The sequence below is a fragment of the Podarcis gaigeae genome, assembly GCF_964106915.1.
Source record: "Podarcis gaigeae genome assembly, chromosome: 10".
In the NCBI taxonomy this organism is placed as follows: Eukaryota; Metazoa; Chordata; class Lepidosauria; order Squamata; family Lacertidae; genus Podarcis; species Podarcis gaigeae.
Window position 1 is genome coordinate 19576676 of NC_139686.1, and position 21415 is coordinate 19598090.

General features: G+C 42.7%; 1 protein-coding gene across 1 annotated transcript in view; it reads right to left on the reverse strand.

Annotated features, from left to right (window-relative positions):
- The window catches only part of TMTC1 (transmembrane O-mannosyltransferase targeting cadherins 1), a 144695-nt gene that overhangs the window by 46134 nt on the left and 77146 nt on the right, over positions 1 to 21415 (reverse strand). The window contains exons 9-11 of the mRNA XM_083700118.1: positions 20273 to 20394; positions 6650 to 6814; positions 4824 to 4937 (exon numbers count right to left, since the gene is read on the reverse strand). Of these exons, the coding sequence (XP_083556244.1) occupies positions 4824 to 4937; positions 6650 to 6814; positions 20273 to 20394 (401 nt within the window). The remainder of the gene's footprint in view (positions 1 to 4823; positions 4938 to 6649; positions 6815 to 20272; positions 20395 to 21415) is intronic.

Sequence of the window (21415 nt, forward strand, 5' to 3'; positions counted from 1 at the left end):
CTGCACCAATCTTCCAGCTGCAAGGAAACCGACATAGTAGCATGAAGCTATGTTTATTTTGCCCACATAACTTAGTTGCTTGAGTTGAAAAGGTAACAGATCAGAGCCGGCAACCACGGCTTAATTCCAAGTTGCCAGGCAACCGCACATCCGCCAGTGAAGTACTTTCAGACGGCGCTACCAGCAACTTTGGAAAACGGCGCTGCTGGCCCTTCATGGGGCCATAAAGCACCGAGCTGGATGATGCTCACAATGCTCTGTAAACAAGATCGTTGTGGGCTATATATCTAATGATGCTTAATTAACACTCCTGGCAAATCAATCCTAAAAACAGCCTCCTTCATAATTAAAACTCTGCCAAGTAGGAGACAGCACCGGAACTATGGCAACTTGATGCTTGCTGAATTAGGGGAGGAAAAAGAAACGAGGGAGAGGGGGGAGACTCTTGACAGCAATTACTGTGTGCTTAGACTAATTCACAAGCAGATGGTTGCACTTAAGCGCCAGTGAAGGAGGACTGCGTGTTACTGTCAGCAGGATGAATAGAGAGGCTGTGTCGAGCAGTGGCTAGCTTTCCATCAGAGAAGCCTAGGGCAGGCGAAAACCATTATTACTTACTATTCATACTCTGCCATCAGCATTCATGAGTCCCTTACAAGCTAAACAGGTAAGTCACTGATTCCAAAGGAGCACCGTGGAACCACTTTAGACTGTCATGGCTTCACCCCAAAGAATTGTGGGAAATGTAGCTTGTTAAGTGTTCCGAAAGTTGTTAGAAGACCCCTATTCCCCTCAAAGAAGGACAGTTCCTGGAGTAGTTTAACCATCAATCCCTCTTCACAGGCAACCTTTGAGAACTGTAGTTTGTGGGGAGGAATAGCGGTCTCCTAACTCTCAGCACCCTTAACAAATCACTGTTCCCAAAATTCATTTGAGGGAGCTATGACTGTTTGAAGTGGTATCACTTTAAATGTGGTATTGCTTCCCTCCCCTGATTCCCTCTGAGGCTGGTAAGCCATGAGGAAGAGTTTGGAAGGTTGCTGCTAGTTCTCCGCTGCCCCTTACCCACCCGCAGCCCCTCTGGGAAAATCACTGGCTAAGCTACTTGTGAGCAAATGGCTGCTCCAGCAGCTTCTTCCTCACCTGAGGATAAGCCACAGTACAGGCAGAAACAATGGTTTTTGAGGAGAGATTCAAAAGTACGAAACAAACACATTATGGAAGAATCTTTCATATAAGGGGGCATCAGCAAGGAGGGATGGGAGTAGCCGTTTAAGAGAGCTGAGGGAAAGCTATGGAAAGCTTTAAAGGAAAAGACATGGGAATCACTGCAGGATATGGAAGGGTATGGGGAAGCCACTGAACAGAAATGAAAAGGGACTTCACTAGGAAGGGGTATCACTGCTTCAATACCCCCCCCCCCCTCTCTCACACACACACACAAAAGCACACAAGCACACCAATTAAGTCCCAAGCGAGATTGGCTGCTCCTTGTGGGATAAATGAGGGTGTGGTGATGCCACATTTCAAATTGCTAGATGTTATGGGGGAGAGAAGAGGAGGCGAAGGAACTTGTGTAGCTCCTTCTGTCAGCTGTCAACATCCAGGTTCATTCTCCAGAATGTGAGGCTGACAGGCTTAATTACAGAACTATAATTAATACATACTTGTGTTTAATAAATATTACCTGCCAGTTTACGCAGCACTTCAGATTTGCAAGGTGCTTTGCAACAGAAGGGTGTAATCACAATAACTCAGTCCTTTATAACTCAGTGCTACCAGCCCTGGCCAATTCTGTATATGCTCATTCCTAAATCAGCTCTGCCCTCTTTCTGCATTAATTTGTGAGTTTCCTTTAAAAAATGAATGAAAATACATACTTTTTTTTCTAAGTGCACACAATTCTGAAAGTATTTTATCCTAAAATGTGCATTTTGTAATGCATGTTAGTATGGTTTTTGAGCAGAGAGGTGTATTGCAAATTTCAGATAACTGCAAAATGTGAAGGATAGTAGCATTAGTCATGCATTAGTCTGGGAGGTGTGAAACTGGCCAGCTCACATTCTTCTAAAGCATTTTCAGAAGCGCACAGCTTGTTTTGTCCTCAGTGATTTTTCAAAGCTTCAACATTTTCTGCTCAGCCACTAGAATGAAGGGGAACTGATCAGTCAAGCCAGGAGAAATTCTGCTCTGAAATGCCTGCTTTGGCTTGTTCTTATGCACAGCTCATTAGGGTAGCTAGCCTTCCTAATTCTTTGTACTTTGGCCACAAGCAAGGACAAAAATCCAGGAGGAAAAGCAGATAGACTCATTTGGGCTCCACATTCAACATTTTTTAAATGTCTGGTAATGAAATGCAAATAGTTGGCTGTGCAAATTTCTTAGCAGCATCCTGCTGTATGGAAAAGCTTTCCATGTGACCTTAAAGGCATTTGGCCCAGAGCCAAACTAGAGTTACACAGGAGATGCGTGAACAGTTCCTTAGCTTTTATTTATTTATTTATTTATTGAATGAAAAGCAGCTGTGGGAGGCTGCCAGTTTGAGCAGTGGAACGATAGGCAGGAGGGGTTGCTTAACCCATTCCCCTTCTGCTATTTGTATGCTCACAATCAACATCCTTAATGAGTACCCCCACCCCCACAAAACTCCCAAGGGTTCTAAAAGCAGCTTGCAGAGGAGCAATATGGAGATGCTTTTCTACTTCTAATCATGGCTACCAATACTTTGTTTCAGTGGGTTTAAATTAAAACTAAACTAAACATTTCAACTATCTTTGGTTGGTCAACAGAGCTTATTATAAAAAAAGACACACAAAAAATGCATTGGTGTGATATGACACACAATTAGCAATATCTGCTAATAGCTCTAAAAGGTAAAGGGACCATTGACCACTAGGTCCAGTCGTGGCTGACTCTGGGGTTGCGGCGCTCATCTCGCTTTATTGGCCGAGGGAGCTGGCATACAGCTTCCGGGTCATGTGGCCAGCATGACTAAGCCGCTTCTGGTGAACCAGAGCAGCACACGGAAATGCCGTTTACCTTCCCGCTGGAGCGGTACCGATTTATCTACTTGCACTTTGACGTGCTTTTGATCTGCTAGGTTGGCAGCAGCAGGGACCGAGAGACAGGAGCTCACCCCGTTACGGGGATTTGAACCGCCGACCTTCTGATCAGCAAGTCCTAGGCTCTGTGGTTTAACCCACAGTGCCACCTGCAGCCCAATAGCTCTACTTGGAAACTAAGTAAAGGTAAAGGGACCCCTGACCATTAGGTCCAGTCACGGATGACTCTGGGGTTGCGGCGCTCATCTTGCTTTATTGGCTGAGGGAGCCGGCATACAGCTTCCGGGTCATGTGGCCAGCATGACTAAGCCACTTCTGGCGAACCAGAGCAGCAACATTCGTGTAATTAAAGAGACTGCATTTAAACTTAAGAATCCTCTGTGAGTACTCTTGTAAACTTGAAATGTCCAGGAAGATATTTTATCAAGACACTATATTTAAACATAAGCACTCTCTGAGGGGGTTTATGTGATGTTATGAATTCCAGAAAACCCACAGAGTTGCAGTTATCTCTTTCTGGGAATTAATTTGCCAACAGACTAATTTGCTATGAGAAACATTAATTCATACCAACCTGTTGACTATGTAAATGAAAAACTCTTGTGCCTATCGTATGAATTTATGCAGATAAAGCTTTTAGAGGAGTGAGCATTCACTGCTGATTCCCCAGAGCATCCTGTCCGAGGCAAGATACACTGCCTGTATACTTAGGTTCTGAATATAAAGAAAGACACTCCGCAGGAGGCATAACAAGGAGCTGGGCACAAGCTATGAGCATTTCCCAAACACATTTATGTGGAAGTCAGTCCCATTGAACTAACATGAAGGTTTAGGGCAGAATAAGTTAGTTCAGTGTGGGACTTCTTTGCCATTTGCACTGATCATGTCTGCTTGGATTCTGTCTGCATGGACGACTATTAATCAGTAAGGGGAAACTGCACAGTGACTTACATATATCAAGTAGGGTGATTCTGTGTGCCTGACACTCACAGATATAGCTCAGTCTCCCAGGCTTGCAGTGGAAACAGAGCATTTGGAGGTACTAGAGCCTCATGCTAGGAGTCCCATTTGAAACACACACACACACACACACAGAGAGAGAGAGAGAGAGAGAGAGAGAGAGAGAGAGAGATCCATAGATTGTAGTGGCTTCAAATGCAAGAGCCTAACTCTCTGTTAAGACATTCTCTGATGTACCTAAGGCAAAGCACACCATCTAGAAAAGGTCGCTGAACAAAACAGCACATGCCCCAGGCCTGTAAGATGAGAATAAAAACATGGCATATACCCAAAGTTCCAGAATCACTGGTAATAAACATGCTTCCTAGTAATAAAGATGCTTATGGACCTCCTGGATCAAGCAGCTTGTGAGAAGGCACAGCATGTGAGAGTAAAGAATAACAGCCGCAAAATACATCAGAGGTAGGACGTTGGAACCAGCCTGTGGGCCAGATCCATAACTCCCTTAATCCCCACAGGTGGGTGGGACTGCCCACCTGTTTACCCCTTGGTGTCCTAATGATACTGGGAGCATGGCCTTCAAAGGGGTTCACTGTAACTTCCAACCAGCTGACCAGCAGTTACAGGGAGCCTCTTTGAAGTCCTTTTGGAGGAAGCGCTTCCCCCTCCACAAAGTGCTCTGAGTCCCAACGGCTTTGTCTGCAGAGGGGGAAATACTTCATTTGAAAACATCTGTCATGTTTGGTCATTGATCAAAAAAAGGCAAGAATGAAAGCAAATAGAACCTTCCTAAGAACTTACTTGAGGGCTGTTTTGTAGTGGTAGATGGCTTCACTGTCCCGACCTTGGTCTTTCAAAAAATTGGCATAGTTGTAGTGCACCTTGGCATTATGGGGCAGAGTCTGGATGCCTGACCTGTGAACGAGAAACCACATAGGAACAGTAAGAAACACAGTTTTGCTTTTTATTATTGGGATTGCGCCTCTTGATAGCTTGCCGTAAAGGGTACTAAAAATGAGGCATACTGGAAACCACATACTTGGAAGAAACATAGTGTGCCTCTCAAACCAAACTGTAGTTTTGTTGAAATATATATGTAAAAAAATAATAAATGTCCAGTAGCACCTTAGAGACCAACAAAGTTGGTTCTTGGTATGAACTTTCATGTGCATGCACACTTCTTCAGTCTTTCCCATTCTCCTATGAATGCCTCAACTAGAAATATACCACCAAGCCATCACTGCCAAAATCACACTGTATGCACACACTTCATAGCCTGAAACCTGGTTCCTGACCCACATTGGAAATTATTCTCTAATTAAAAGAGGAAATAATAAATATTCATACCCCCAGCCAAGTAGGGAAAGGTGGGGAACAAATTACAAGGCAACACAAAATGTTTTTCCCATTTCTACTTCCTTCAATCTTGCGACTAATATTTTCCATGCACATTTGCCCAACATGAATTCCTAAACTCTAATATTGTTGCTCCAGAAAATACATAGCAATTGAACTGGCTGGATGTGAGGGAGGAAAAAACACACACCACAGATTTGAGAACAATGTCCCAGTGTGGTTTCCTTCCGCACTGATTGCTATGGAGTTTCTCACAGACCAACCTGCAATATAGTGTGTTGGCATAAACTACAATGATGTTAATAAAGCCAACACAGGTGATTTTAAAAAACATTTTAGGGCACATGTGATCATAAAAGAGGGTGCCAAGCACAGAATTCTCAGAACTCTCACAAAACTACAATTCCCAGTGCTGAGAGATGTGTCATACAATTTAAACCAATTAAAACTGGGAACCATTGGAAAAATTTAAGGTGCTTCCAGCTGGGAGGCTTAATATCTCAAATGGGTTGTTGGTGACAGGTTTTTGCATATTTTCTGCCAAAAAAAGAGGAATTAAATAGGGGGGAAATATAAACTGGTATTTTGATGCTGATGATGTCATGTGCACACTATATAAAACCTTGCATACATCAACAGCACCAATCCCCCAATAAATACCCCTGTGGAAGCATCCATACTGAGCGTGACATTATCACCCCTCCGTTCTGTAAATCATCACCACCAGTAATAAAGTGTTCCACCATGATAAACCGTTTGCTGTGCAACCTCCTGTTAAATTGCTGTCCATTGATCTTTCCCAAGTGTATGTGTTTGGAACCTATTACATAATTCTGTTTGCAAAGCACAAAAAACAAGCGGAACTACATGCATCACGCTGCTCGTTCTGCAGAGGTAACGTGCATAAATAAAAAGAAGCAAAAGTGTCTTTTCAGGGGTGCAGAGGGAAATCATTCCTAGTCAGCACATTTGGCTCACGGAGCAGATTTACTGATTAAGGATAAGCTATTTTTAGACAGGTAAAGAGCACCATTTTAAAGGTTTAATCCCCAGTGGAGGAGAGGCATTGCCTAGCGATCCATTCTCTCTGTCCCACACTATCACCTGCTTATAGAGTGGCTAAAACACATATTGTACTGTTCATATTCCAAGTAATATGCATTCTTCAGGTAAGGTATGAAAAATATTACTGGTGGGCCTTGGAGAACCCCAACAAAGCCAAAGTGTTTCCCCAGCCTTGCTGCCCGCCCCTCACCTTAGATCAATCTTACCTGAAAAGGGACTCTCTTGACAGCCAGATTTCATTCTGCTTCACTGTTTTCCATGAGAACAGCAAGAGCAGCAAAGCCGAGAGGGTCGCTGCAGTGGCTCCCCATTTATTTAGCCACATACAAAGCTTGTTTAAGCCATGGACCAAGAGGATGCAGTACCCCATACTGAAAAAGCAACCAGGGAAGGAGGAGGGAGAGAAAGAATTATAGCAAGATGCAATGGTTGAGGTTCTTTCACAGAGGTTAGCATAACCAGCAAGAGTGCAGGTCCCTTGCATTATCTGGTCTTCTCTCATAGTGGGGCAAGATATTGCTAGATGGAGTCATTACTCCTCTGTGTCTCTTTGCTCACTCTTCAACATAACTAACTTAACACAATGCATGCTGCAATTTCACTGCCTAAGTCAATGATGTGAGGTAGGGTAACACATGGTGAGGTGACATCCTGTCAGATGTATCGTTAAGCTAGACCAGGGATGGGGAACCTTTGGCCCTCTGGATGTTACTGAACCCCAACTCCCATCAACTCCAACCAGTCTAGCTCAGTGGTGAAGGAAGATTAGAGTCCTGGCTCTCCATATGTTGCAACTGCCATCATAATTGGCCAGCCTGGCTGGATCTGATGGGAGGTAGAGTCCTCCTCATCCCTGAGTTGAATGTTCTGAGGGAGAAAGTGCCAAGACACTCAGTGTGGTTCCTGCTCCTTCTCTCTTGGCAACATCTAGTTGCACTTTGGTTCTCAAAAACATGCAGAACATATTAGGCAACTCCAGAACTTCAATTTTATGATGCAAATATTAAATTGGGGTAGCCAAAGTAGTGCCTTTCAGGTGTTGATGGACCACAATTCTCATCAACTCTACAGGGAGTTTTAGTTTAGCAACAGCTAATGGTGGCTACCCTTGGTTTTAACTGTCGGGGGCAGGAATTGTAATTCTGCAATACTGTACATAAAGTTGTATGAGAGTGGCTTCCACCATGGCTATAGAAACCAGGTAGTCAGTGTACCTAGGACAAAAGAACACAAACATACACATATACACATACTCTGTCCTTCGGATATTGTAAAATACATACTCTCCCCATCACAGAACTTCCATGTTGGAAAAAATAATGAGCGAAGCAGCTCCCCATGGGTGTGATCCCAAGTCATAGTTCCTGGGGAAATTCTCCAAGGTCAAGGTTTTCAACTATTGCCCTTGGCAAACAGTTTTTAAATCTGGAAGAAAATGCTCCTTCAACTAAGATCCTCAACTTTAAGTCAACCTCATACTGGCTGGGAAACTCAGAACAATATGGGACACTTCTAAGACTTTAGCCCTTTCTGACTATCCATTTGGTGCCACAGAGCTTTTAAAATAACAACTAAATAGCCATGGTGCAGATGAGGGGAGAGAGATCAGGGTCATGGGATATATTTTTTTTGGAGGAGGTTAACCTTTTGTCCGTAATGTTCCAATTCAGAGCTGGGTATCACCCTACAAGATTGCTATTCACAATGGGAGGAAAGCTCTGTTCCCACATGCCACATAATGAGGAAAAAATATGTTAAGTACACTACATTCTGTTAGTAATTATAAGATATAGCTCTGTCTTTTTTGCTATTGCATGCTCTTGTCTTCTGCACACTTATTTACCTAATGCTGACATACGGTTTAACATAATCTTGAACCAGGTCATTTCTTTTGCCCCGTTTTGGTTTTTACTGCCTCTCTCCCATGCTAAACTGAATTGGTTTTTAACATGGTTTAATATAATTTTTAGCATCATTGTTATTATAATTATGTATTAGCTTTTTAATGTATTGTTGTTTAACTGGAGCATTTTGTCTGGAGCATTTTATTTTTAATATAAGCTGTTTGGGGCTTATAAAGGAAAGGGGGGAATCTACAATAATCTGCCTTAATAGTGAACTCTTAATTAGTTAAATTCACCAAGTTAATATGATCTTATGAATCAAAAGTCTCATAATACGCTCAATAGATTTAAAAAAAAACCCATTCACACTGAACTTCTGGTTCAGTTTTTTTTAATTACAAATATAGTTTTTATACAATTTTCATGTGTTTCCTTAAACCATTCCATATTTAAAATAACAACCAACACTGCTCCATTTAAACTAACATGCAAGGTTATTTCCCTTACAAAACTATCCATGTATATTGACTCTATCTTACATATTGCCAAAATATAATTTTCTGCCCGAAGAGCTGTTTGCTAAATCTACAGTCCCTGCTAAATCTACAGTCCCTGCAGGTAGCACCAGAAGCTAATCTGCTTTTGTTGTCTAACATTCCTTTGCTTTTATTCCAGTGTGTTTATTATAAAGCAACAGTATCCAAGTATCCTGACTTTTTATGAAATCAAACTTGCTATTTGATTTATCTTCAGAGTGTTTGATATTAATGGGCAAACAGCTAAACATTCGAAGTCTGACTCTGGATAAGAATAATCTCAAAGAAAGGATGTTTGCAAGGCTTAGTAACTTAACTATGTTTTATCTGATCGGAGAGCTAGAGAAACAGGAACTAACCCCAAATGGTAAAATGGCATTATTTCTTTCCTCCATTATTAAACATATGTGGGAATTGAGACTGTTTCACACTTGATTCCTGCAAGGCTGCAAATATTTGCTCCTGGGTGTGTTTCTGCAGGAGACTACGTAAGAGCAGAGAGCTCACTTGCACATCATCAACAGCAACAACAGCAACAAAAGGAAATGTGCCACCAAAAAACAAGATAACAGATGTTCAAAGAATTTCCATATGCTGATTTATAGGTATGGATGCAAATTTAAGCAGAAACACATCTCACAATAATGGGGAAGACTGTAACCTGGTGGCCTGAGTGCTGATGGGCAACTTCAGTGCCCCTGCTGCTCTCCCTTCTGAGGGTTCTAGTTTCCATCAAGTTTCAAATGGACTTGGACCGGACTGACCGACAAACAGACAACTCCTTGAAACAGTGGACTATCCTCTGTAAAGTAGGAAACATGACCACTCTGCCTACCAGGCTATCAACCAAAATGCAAATACTTGGAGCATGCATTGGTGTGTGGCATTTTTTCAGATGCTGCCTTGGTACCAAGTGGCGGAAAGTCAGCTGCTCAGGAAGTTCAGCCCGAAGTTCTTAGAGCATATGAATTGAGGAAACTGGATACATTACATGAGTACGCCAAATTCCCCAAATGATCAAGGGGTTGAAGCACTTTCTTTAGAATGAAAGGCTGAAGGTTTTCGGACTTGTCAGCTTAGAAAATAAATAGCTACTTAGGACAGTGTGTGTGTGTGTGTGTGTGTGTGTGAATGCGTGGAATATGAAATACAGAATTATGGACGGCATGGGAAGCTGAATCGAAAAACATCATTTCTCCCCCTTGCATGGTACTAGAATTCAGGGTCACCTAATTAAGCTGATTGGCAGTAGATGCAGGAGCGACAAAAAGAAGCAGCTTTTCGCATAGCGCAAAAATGGATAATGGAAATTTACCACCTCAAGGCTGCTGATGCAGCACAGAGAATGGAAGTGTTATACAGGAGGGATCACAGCTCAGGAGTAAAGCTGTAAAGGAATAGAAAGACACGGACTCTGGCATCACCAGTTTTAAAAAAGAATAGGGGAGCAGGTAATGGGAAAGATTTCAGTCTGAGACCCAGAAGAGCTGCTGCCCGTCAGACTAGGCTGCAAATGACCCATTAAAATTCGTGCAGCCAACTGAAAATCACTGTTATAAGATCTGTTTAGGTAAAAACAAGCCTGACTACAATTAACCTCAGCCTGCAATACCTCCAGATTGTGGTACCCTTGGTATTCATTGATAAAAGTTAATAAATGGAGCAGGGGAGCTACAAGTGTCATTAATTTCAACATGTGATACCCTTAAGCAAGCTTAACTCTATCCCAATGGAATCTACAGGGTTTAAAGGTGCACAATGCAGGCTGGATCGTGCCCTTTCTATTTAGAAAGAACTTTTATCTAACAATACTTTTGACAGCCCTTTTAAGCCACAAGAATGTCACAATCCTTTGCCTACCTCACCCACAACTCTTTGAGGTAGGTCACAACTTTCCCCATTTTATGTTCAGAGAACTGAGGGTAAGTGTTCACAACTTGCTAGTGGTAATTCATGACAGAGTGATGTGCCAACCCCTATTCTCTCATATTCAAGGGAGGTTGCAATCTGCAACCACTGGTGAGACTGTAAAGGAATATGATCTAAGGATCAAATTCTGGTCATTTACAAATAAAATTTGCATATGTTTTCAACTGATGACACAGTTAATCCTTTTGTTTCAGGTTTCTTTTGGGGGGGGTCGTTCTTAAGCAGTTATCTACAGAAAATGTATGTTGTATAAAAGTGGAGAGATTGCATTTGACTTCAATTGCAGGGGGAACGACACACAAGGCTTTCATCGAAGTATAGGTTTTGTCATGTTCACAGCATTACCAATGATTTGCCAGAGGCATGGAGAAATTCAGATTTCCAGGAGTAAATTGAAAAAAATAAAATGGAAAAAGACTAGATTGGGCCAACAGCACACCAAATAAGCATTCGTAATAGGAAGTTAGGAGGAAAATATCCCCTAGAAGCAAGTGAATAATAATATATTCTCTTCAAATGAATACTTGGCTGGAGAAAAAGGGAGAGAGCTCTTTTGTGATTTTAAAGGGTCACAACCTCATAAAAATTTTAACTCTATTCTCACATCCTCATCACACTATGAATTTTAATTGCTATTGAACAAAATGCTATTAAAAGAGGTGAAGTAAAATGGCTACAAAATCCATTTCTCTTTTTACTTCCAGTTCCTCCCCCCCCCCCCAATGCATCAAATCATCTTTTGGCCCATTACAATGTAAGCAATTTCCTTTTTAAGGAGGACATGGTGAATACAAATATGTGCTTTTGAAAAATAATAGGTAAGTATCATTTAATGCCGAGTGCTAGACCCCAAGCCATCTCAAAACATTCCATGGTGACCTGAATATTCCGTAACCACCACAAAACTTCACATTCACTAATATGCATTATTTAGATAAACTGATCTCTCACAAACCTTGACAAAATGCCTTGTGAATATTAAGCACACAGATACAGGCTCCCAAGATCATCATCATGCAACATGTACAGTAGAGCCATAGCTGCTTTCCTTTAGCAGAGCGTACCATATTATCAGCAAATGGTTGACCCTCCACTGCTGGTCATAGGCAGTGGAAGATTAAATTCTGCAGAATGCCAACTAAGTCTCAAGAGGCAGAGCACCACCTCTTGGGATGGAAAGGTGCTGTAGCATGGTCTGCCCAAACGAGTTGGTTCTAGTTTCTCAAACAAGTTCAGCAGACTAAACTCTGTGGGTCAATTGTGTGATCTAGGCTATAGTACCAGCCTGCCTAAATGTTGTCAGATAAACCATAAAGTTAACCTGAATCCACTACAGGGACCTGACACCCACGAGGCACTTATGATGACGGATTTGATAACCACAAGCACGCCATCAGGAAGCGCCAGATACTACAACTATCTGTGGCACCACTGACGTTCTTGTAAATAAACACTGAGAATAAAACATTTTACGGGTATGAATACTTATAGGGATTATTACATAACCTCATTCCTTTGTGTGCTCAGGGGACAAAACTGTGATAGCTAGATAAGCAAGCAGTTTTCTAGCACCGCTGGCTAACATGCAAGTTGCAATGTTAGGATTAAATAGCTGCTACCATATAAATGTGTGTCTTCTTACGACAATCACAGTTGCAAAATCCATGGATTCCGTCCAAGAGGGAAAGTTCCCAGGACTGATAAAAAATAAGGGGGGAAATGACTTAAGCACATTAACCAGGAAACAATAATTGAGCGCTTCTGTAATTTGCTCATTGTGATATGGGTGTTTAATGGGGAAATTCTGAAACCACACTAGCAATACTGAAGAAACCCACTATTGTTTAAAGCAGGGGAGTTTTCTGAGAAACCAGTTCTTTCAGAGCTAGGAGACAAGAACTCTTCTAAAAAGGCAGAACACCAGCCTTGAGAGTCAAGGCAATGCATCTAGCTCTGAACTACCTTCTCCTGAACATTCACCAATATGTGATACAGCTACTGTATTGTTATTTAAGCAGAATCTTAGCAGCTAGGGAGATATAAAACTATTTTAGTTCTAAGGCAGATGTAATGCAAGTCTGAACCTGTTTATTTGGAAGCAAATCCTTCTGAAACCAGTGAATGTTTGTTTAGTATACTGCAGCTACAGTGTATCTGAAGAAGTGTGCATGCACACGAAAGCTCATACCAAGAACTAACTTAGTTGGTCTTTAAGGTGCTACTGGAAGGAATTTTTTTGTGTGTTAATGTGAGTTTGTTTTCATGCTCATCAATGCCAAAGAATATGGCAGAACTGGCAAATTAATCATGCTCTAGTCCAGACTTTTCCAACTTGGTTCCCTTTACATGTTGTTGGACTACAACAAGCCAGTGCAGCCAGCAATCAGGAGTGATGGGAGCTGTAGTCCAGCAGTCAGCAAGATTTATCTTGCCTGGGCCAGATCGGTCCCACAGATATCCCTCTGTGGGCTGGATTGTGCACCCGTGTTAACACGCACATGCACGATTTTCGGCGTATGCGTCTGTGCAGACGCAATTTCTGGTGCCACGAAAGCGAGTCCCTGCACTGCGTTGTGCTGGTTTAGCGCAGCACACGAGCGAGCAGCTCGGTTCGGGGGCGGCTCGGGGGCCGGTCAAATTACCTCCACGGACCACTTCCAGCCCATGGGCCTTAGGTTGCTGATCCCTGCTGTAGTCCAACAATATCTGGAAAGCACAGGGTTGGGGAAGGCTAATCTAATCAAAGCTAACCACTTTAAAATTTACTGACTTTAATGGGAGGATATTGCTTGCTATGACTTTAAGATTTCAGGATGTTGCCTGGTTAACCTGCAAAACCTGGAAGAATAATTGAGGAAACTTTTTAAATTTTAATTATTTGTTGTTGTTGTTTAGTTGTTTAGTTGTGTCCGACTCTTCGTGACCCCATGGACCAGAGCACGCCAGGCACTCCTGTCTTCCGCTGCCTCCCGCAGTTTGGTCAGACTCATGTTTGTAGCTTCGAGAACATTGTCCAACCATCTCTTCCTCTGTCGTCCCCTTCTTGTGCCCTCCATCTTTCCCAACATCAGGGTCTTTTGCAGGGAGTCTTCTCTTCTCATGAGGTGGCCAAAGTATTAGAGCCTCAGCTTCACGATCTGTCCTTCCAGTGAGCACTCAGGGCTGATTTCCTTAAGAATGGAGAGGTTTGATCTTCTTGCAGTCCATGGGACTCTCAAGAGTCTCCTCCAGCACCATAATTCAAAAGCATCAATTCTTTGGCGATCAGCCTTCTTTATGGTCCAGCTCTCACTTCCATATATCACTACTGGGAAAACCATAGCTTTAACTATAAAGTGGTGCCTCGCAAGACAAAATTAATTCGTTCCGCAAGTTTTTTCTTTTTGCGAGTTTTTCGTCTTGCGAAGCACGGTTTCCCTTAGGAATGCATCAATCAATCAATGCGTTCCTATGGAAACCGCCTTCAGACCAGGTCCGGGGACAGTCTGTCCCCCTGACCTCTTCTGAAGGCTGGGGGGGCAAGGGCTTTTCTTCCCACCGCCAGCCTTCAGAAGCCCCCGGGACAGCGGAGACTTCTCCGCTGTCCCGGGGCGATCTTAAAATGCTGGCGGGCGGCAGCGAAGCCTTCGCTGCCGACCCCCAGCATTTTAAAAGCCCCCGGGACAGCGGAGGTCTTCTGAAGGCAGGCGGTGGGCGAAAGTCTTTGCTCCCCCCCCCCCGCCTGCCTTCAAAAGACGTCCGGGATAGCGGAGAAACGCGCTGCGCTTCTCCGCTATCCCGGGGAGGCAGGCCGGCGGTGGGCAAAAGTCTTTGCTCCCGACGGCCAGCATTTTAAAAGCAGTCCGGGATAGTGGGAAAGCGCTTCCCTGCTATTCCGGACCGCTTTTAAAATGCTGGCGGTGGGGAGCAAAGCCTTTCGGCCCCCGCCGGCCTTCCTGGACCTCTTCTGACGGCCGGAGGGGGGCGAAAGGCTTTGCTCCCCACCACCAGCATTTAAAAGAGGTCCCCGGAGATTTCCCTATGGGCTTTCTTCTTGCGAAGGAAGCCCATAGGAAAATTCGTCTTGCGGAACGACTCAAAAACGGAAAACTCTTTCGTCTTGCGAGTTTTTCGTTTTGCGAGGCGTTCGTCTTGCGAGGCACCACTGTATGGACCTTTGTTGGCAAGGTGATGTCTCTGCTTTTTAAGACGCTGTCTAGGTTTGCCATTGCCTTTCTCCAAGGAGCAGGCGTCTTTTAATTTCGTGACTGCTGTCACCATCTGCAGTGATCATGGAGCCCGATTAATTTTAATTATTAATCGCTCCTTACTCCATTCCAGGACACCCACGTTTACAGGCTTTCCAAATAATTGCAAGACAACAGTGGATAGTTTGCAGAGATCAAGGAGAATCATGGACATTGAAATGCAAGCAGGTGCCAATATGTACCCTGGTTTTATGGTAAAGAATGTTGTATCATCTGGGCTCAGGAGGTTGTGCTTTGCATGCAGAAGATCCCAGGTCCAATACCCAACATACCAAGCTAAGACTGGGAGAGACTTCTTTCTGAAACCTTGGAGAAGCACTGTTGGTCAGTGCTGAGCTGGATTAATTGACTCGGTGTGAAGCGGTTTTTCCTATGTTCCTGTAGAAGACCTTCTTATACACTTTTCTGCACAGGAGGAACCAATGGCCAGGCTGGATAGAGTTAGTCTAGATAGAAGGTTCTGTAATGGCATAGTTTACCACATAGGGCAGTGGTCAGCAATTCCTGACAGGGTATGAGGTCACAAGTAACCTAGGGGTTACCCAATGAGCCTCTGCTCTGCCAGCTAAACTTAACTCAATAGATCCATGATGGGACCTCATGACATTTTCATTTCTCCTCCTCCTGTTTTAATTAAAACTGTCAGTTTGATTGGAGTAGAAGTGCCAGCATGTGTGTGTGCATTTAAGCCCTCCCTCTCCGCCCCCCAGCTAGTTTTTTTAATAAAAATAATAATCACACCTAATCCCTCTTAGTCAAAACTCCCTCGCTTGAGGTTGTTGTCTTCCAGGTGAGAGTGGGGAGAATAGGAGTACCTGTAGCCTAGGGCAAAGTGAATTTGTTTGGCAAACCATCATGAGAATAAGGGTTAAGCAGCCCCTCCCAAGTCAAACTGGCCATCCTCAAAATCAGCATTTAATTTAAAAAATAAATCAAAACCTTTTATTGAATACCAGAGGGATGCAATGCAAGCTTTTATACAATACTTTTTTTCCCAAAAGCACAATAGTACAATTTAAAATATGAGAATTTGTAAATTTGGGAGACAGTCACAGATCTTCCACACAACATGTAACTTGGCCCTGAAACTCAGGTCTAACAACATCCAACTGCTATGTAAAGGCTTCTAGCCACTTCACTGCTTCTTTCCCAGAATTTAGCAGAGGCTGTTACACTCTCCTCTGCATTTACATGAACAGAATTTTTTGTTAAAAGATGTTTCATTCGGAGAAGAAGGCCAAAGACAGCTTTAAAGGACCAGTACATACCTATGGGTACATTGCCCCCAACCACACTGGTTAGATATTCTCGTCTTATTCTAATTCAATAACTGAGACTTAAGAGCAGAGGTGGAAACAAAATCCAAGAAATGAATATTGTGCTTGGCAAGAGACGAAACTGCTGCTAAAGAAAGTTCTCAATAATGTTATACGTCCCTGCTCTCGTTATTTGCTCAACCATTTTATTGGCAGGCTCTCCCTTGGAGCAAAATTATAAGGAGGGGGTGGGAGGAATCTTTCTTGCTTTGCAGTGGCTACAAATTCTTGTTTGAGGAGAGTGCCGCAAGACTGTGTTCGAAATAAAACAAAAGAGATCATTGCTCACTATTCAGTCTTGTGAGCAGTCATATTTAGCCCCCTCAATACTCTAGGCCTGTATCAGTTTTCGGAGCAGAGCACACCTCCCTTTTCCTGGGGGAACCTTGGAACAACAAACAAGATCTATCCATTTTAAACATAACATAGGAATTGGCTGCCATGCACATTTTTCATTTTAGATTTAAGTCCCAGTTCTCTGTCAATCTGAGGCACGGACCATTTTCTCCCAAGGAAATTCAGGACTCAGCAACCAAGAGCTGAAAGCAAGAGCTCCTGGCTCCCAGAGGCATAGTAAGCTCTGAGGAGGGGGGACAGGAAGGGGGCAGATTCCATCCCAAAGAGTGTGAATGAATGTGCCCCTGTCCCTCTAGGCTAAACTTTCTTGTGTAACACAGAATCATACAGTTACGAGGGATCTCAAATGTCACCTCGTCCAACCCTCTGCCAATGCAGGAAATCCACTGCCACAGCATACCTGACAGGTAAGATCAGGTGTCCAAGGTGGACCGTCACAATGGAAGCTAAGAACAGACAGTGGCAGTTGCCCAATGCAGTGATGCTGTTGCGGATCAATACCACTGTTGCCCAACACTGTTATTTTCCTGCAGGGTCTTCTCCCTTCCATGGGCATGAATCTTCTTTCTAGTGACAACTAACCAGACAAGCTAATCACCAAGCCTCACAATACAATATGGAAAAGATCTGAACTGTACTTTTTAAAAACTGGGGATGCAAGCTTTAAATCGATAGATTAAACATCTAAAGGTTCAATTGATTAACCCATTTGAAGCAAGTTAAAGGCACTCGTGCTCATTAACAAATAGCATGTTAGTGCAATAGACCATGAAAAGGAAAATATTACAGATCTAACACTAAATGGAAGCTTAGTGCTCTCTTCAATATAGGGGTCTGCAACAAAATACTGCAGTGTGCATATTCAAGGCCCTTTTCCAGGGTACTTACCCTATGCTATCCTCCCTTCCCAGTTTTCAATTATCCCCCTCCCCAATAGTCTGTTCACATTCCATGCCTACTTCACATGCCAATTCCTCACTGGACTGTTCTGGTGGGTGTCCACCCCAACCACTGCCAAGTCCTTTGTATTGTAGATTCCGGTGTATTAGGCGACTGGGTGTATTAGATGACCACCCAAAGGTTCGTCTTATAAGCCCAGTCGCCTAATACACCGGGCAGCAGCAGTGGGTAGGCTCCGTGCCGGGAGAAAGCCATACATGGCGTATAAGACGACCCCCGACTTTTTAACCTCTTTTCCGGGGTTGAAAAGTCGTCTTATATGCCGGAATCTACGGTACTTCTGCAAACCTTGGACTGTTTGAGCCTCTTGGTCAGCAGTGGTACGTGAGATGAGGGGGAGGGTGGAGCAGCAGTGCCATCCTCCTGTCATTGGCCGTGATATCACTCTCTGGGTCAGAGATAGGGCAGCAACAAAGGGTTGGTGGCAGCCCACAAGTGCATGCACACCCATGCTACAAACAGTGATTGGCTCTCCCCATCCTTGTTGTGGTGAGCAGCCATGCCCCTTCACATTCCGCCTCTGCTGTTACCTCTCTCTTGTGAATGGGCGGTGTGGTTTTGGATACATAAACATTAATGAGGTTTTAGTATCACTCTTTCTCTCTTATTTTTGTATGCATCTCTGTTTCTTCATCTGACACATCTTCATACCTCTGCTGAGACAACGTGTTCTGTTCTCATTCCATATTACAGAAACACAAACAAGCCTAATTTTTTTAAAAAACAAACCAGCCCTTCAACTTCAGTCACACCAATTTAGCAACTCATCTACTGATGAAATCAATTCGAATTTGTGAGATAAGCATAACATTATTTTGTACACACTGGGGAGCAATCAACATCGCCCAATTTCTCCTGATCAAGACAGTGGTTTTCAATACGCACTCTGGGGAACTGTAGATGCCCTGAAAGATTATAATGGGTTCCCTGGTTTTTAAAAAAATCAATAATGGCAGACAAGTTTCCTCTCAAAGGGAGCTTTGCCAGCGTCCAAAGCTACAGATTGCCCCAACAATGAGAGCATTGGATGTGCCTCACTGTCATTTTCAGCCATCTTAGTCAGTGCCTCACATGAACTGAAAGCCAAACCAGATGAGACACAAATCAAACAACTGTGTGATAATTGTTTTAAAAAGTAAATTGCAGGTGCAAAGACCCCAATCTAAATCAAGACCCTGAAATTGGGTTTTTATTGAGTGTTCTCTGCAAAATTATACATTGCAACAGCACTCCCCCTGCAATTTATATTGTGGAGGGGGGGAGCGTCGGTTTACCCCACTGGGAACGTTTTTTTAATGTAGATGCAACGTCCCCAATCCAGATTGGGACCATAACGGGACAAAGGGGTAAAGCCCCCCCTACCTACCCCTCCAATTCCAGGATCCCACTGCAAATGGGGAGACTGTGCCTGTAATTTAATTTTTAAAAGTCATTCACGCAATTGCTAATTGTGTGATTGGCATGTCATCTGCTTTGGCTCTGTGTGCATACCAGAAAACAAGTCCAGAATCCTCTGGCTTTCCATGAAAAGAAGTTCAAGAATTCCTTGGCAAATTATAATGTTCCCTAAAGCTAAAAATGTTGAAAGACACCGCTCTAAGAGATAATAGGCCACATTTTCCACTTTCCCAGAATGGTGTGCATTTTGTTTGTTCTTTAACAGTATCTCTCTAGATGTCTACCCAACAAAACGCCTGTCTTCATTCATTAAAATGTCAGGCTAGATCTCATTCTGTGGCATTTCCAGTATCCTCCTTTTTTTATGTTGAACTAAAAAGAACTTGTGACTCAAATGCTTTATATCTAAACAAAATAGCTGAAATTCCCAGGAATCTAAATTACAGTAAGACAATGGACTAGGTATCACATCTAGTACATTTTGAAACGGAATGCCATTGTTTACCAAAGCTCATTTCTCCCACCCCAAATTTCACTCTAAACTACAATCAGTTTTTCTAAGAATAATAAACACCCAATACAGGCTAAAGTAACAGATCTAGATAGAAATCCAATATTTTTCTTTCTTTCCCAGTTCTATCTAATGTTTACAAATAAAGAAGACAACAATTCACCTCTATAGTAGTATCTAAGAAGATACCATTTTGACCAGACTTTGGGTCAGCTCATGGTCACAGCAGTATCCACACTGGGTCTATACATCACTGTGATTGGTGTAATTGTGGCACCTTGAAAAAGGGCTGTTGTTACTGCACAAGCAACAAGGACCACATATACAATCCTTACATGAAGTCACTAACAGTCACAGTCAAGCTATTTGAAAATCACTGCCAGCATAGCAACTCTTGCAGTAAAGCCCTTGAGTAGATCTAAGTATTGAACCATCCAAATCTCATTTTTACAGATTTACTTTAGCACTTGATGAGCAGCAGACCACGAATATCAGCAAAGTAGTTACAAATGAATGGGATTACACGGCATCACTGCGTACAGCTAGTTGAACAATTCTATCTACCACTGCCTGGTAGATGTTCCTCGACAAATTCTGCAGACTTTCTGAAGCGATAGTTCTAAATACTTGTACATATTTACTTGTGGGAATAAATATGGGCTGAAGACCTTAGTTTTTAAATATCATAATCGAGAGTGTCATTTCAAAAGAATTAAATGTGTGAAAATTACCTAGGCATATACAGGACGCGCTCGGCCACAACAAATCCCACCCTGAAGAAGAGGTTGCTAGCCGGTATGAAGGGGAAAACCAGGAACAACAGGCCAACTAGAACTTCTCTGTGTTCCAGTTTCTGCAACGAAACAATAATTAGAGACAAATGAATGAAAAAGAATGCCAAGTTCAGGGAAGATCATAGTTCCAATTCTAATGTAACAATATTCATACTCATATTTTTCATCATTTCATCTTATTATGGCACTTAAGCTATGTGCTTTAACAACAACAGCAAAACTTAAGAGATTGTATTGCACTGTATTGCACTGGTTCACAGCTAAAACCTTTAGGTTCAAGCTAAACGTTAAATGACCTCTTTATACAGTATTAGCCTTCCACACACATTTTGCAAATGGCAAAGGGACAAGGAAATGATAATATCATATTATGAGTATTTTCCTACTACACATTATTGGGGAGATGTGAGAGAAGGCAAAGTTGGTGATGTCCAAGAATTTCCCCTAATGTATAATGTGTCACTAAACTATGCCAGCTTGTTTTTACTTATCTTGTATATATTCATCTTAAGCCAGTGGGATTTGTTATTCCAATTTTACAGATGGAAAAATGAAGCAGAGGGATTACAGTTTGCATAAGGTTTATCAGTGTTTCCGTGGCTGAGCTGAGACTGAGCTGAGACCTACCAGATCTAAGTGTGCTACTGGCCCCATTCACAAGCAACAGTAAGAAGAGGCTTCCTCAACCTCGGCCCTCCAGATGTTTTGAGACTACAATTCCCTTGAATTTCTTCCAATCCTCCTCCACGACCTCTTCTCCCAGGTCTCGGATTCTGCCAGTCATTTCTGCTAGTTCCATATAGTCTATCAGTTGCATCTGCCATTCTTCCAGTGTGGGCAAATCTTGAGTTTTCCAATGTTTGGCGACAAGTATCCTTGCTGCTGTTGTTGCATACATAAAAAATGTTTGGTCCTTCTTTAACACCCTCTGGCCGACGATGCCAAAAAGAAAGGCCTCTGGTTTCTTAGGGAAGGTATACTTAAATACCTTTTTCAACTCATTCAAGGACTATTTACAAAAATATTGTAAACTGTATGAGTGTTGAGAAAGATGCAAGATTATAAATAATATGGCACCAT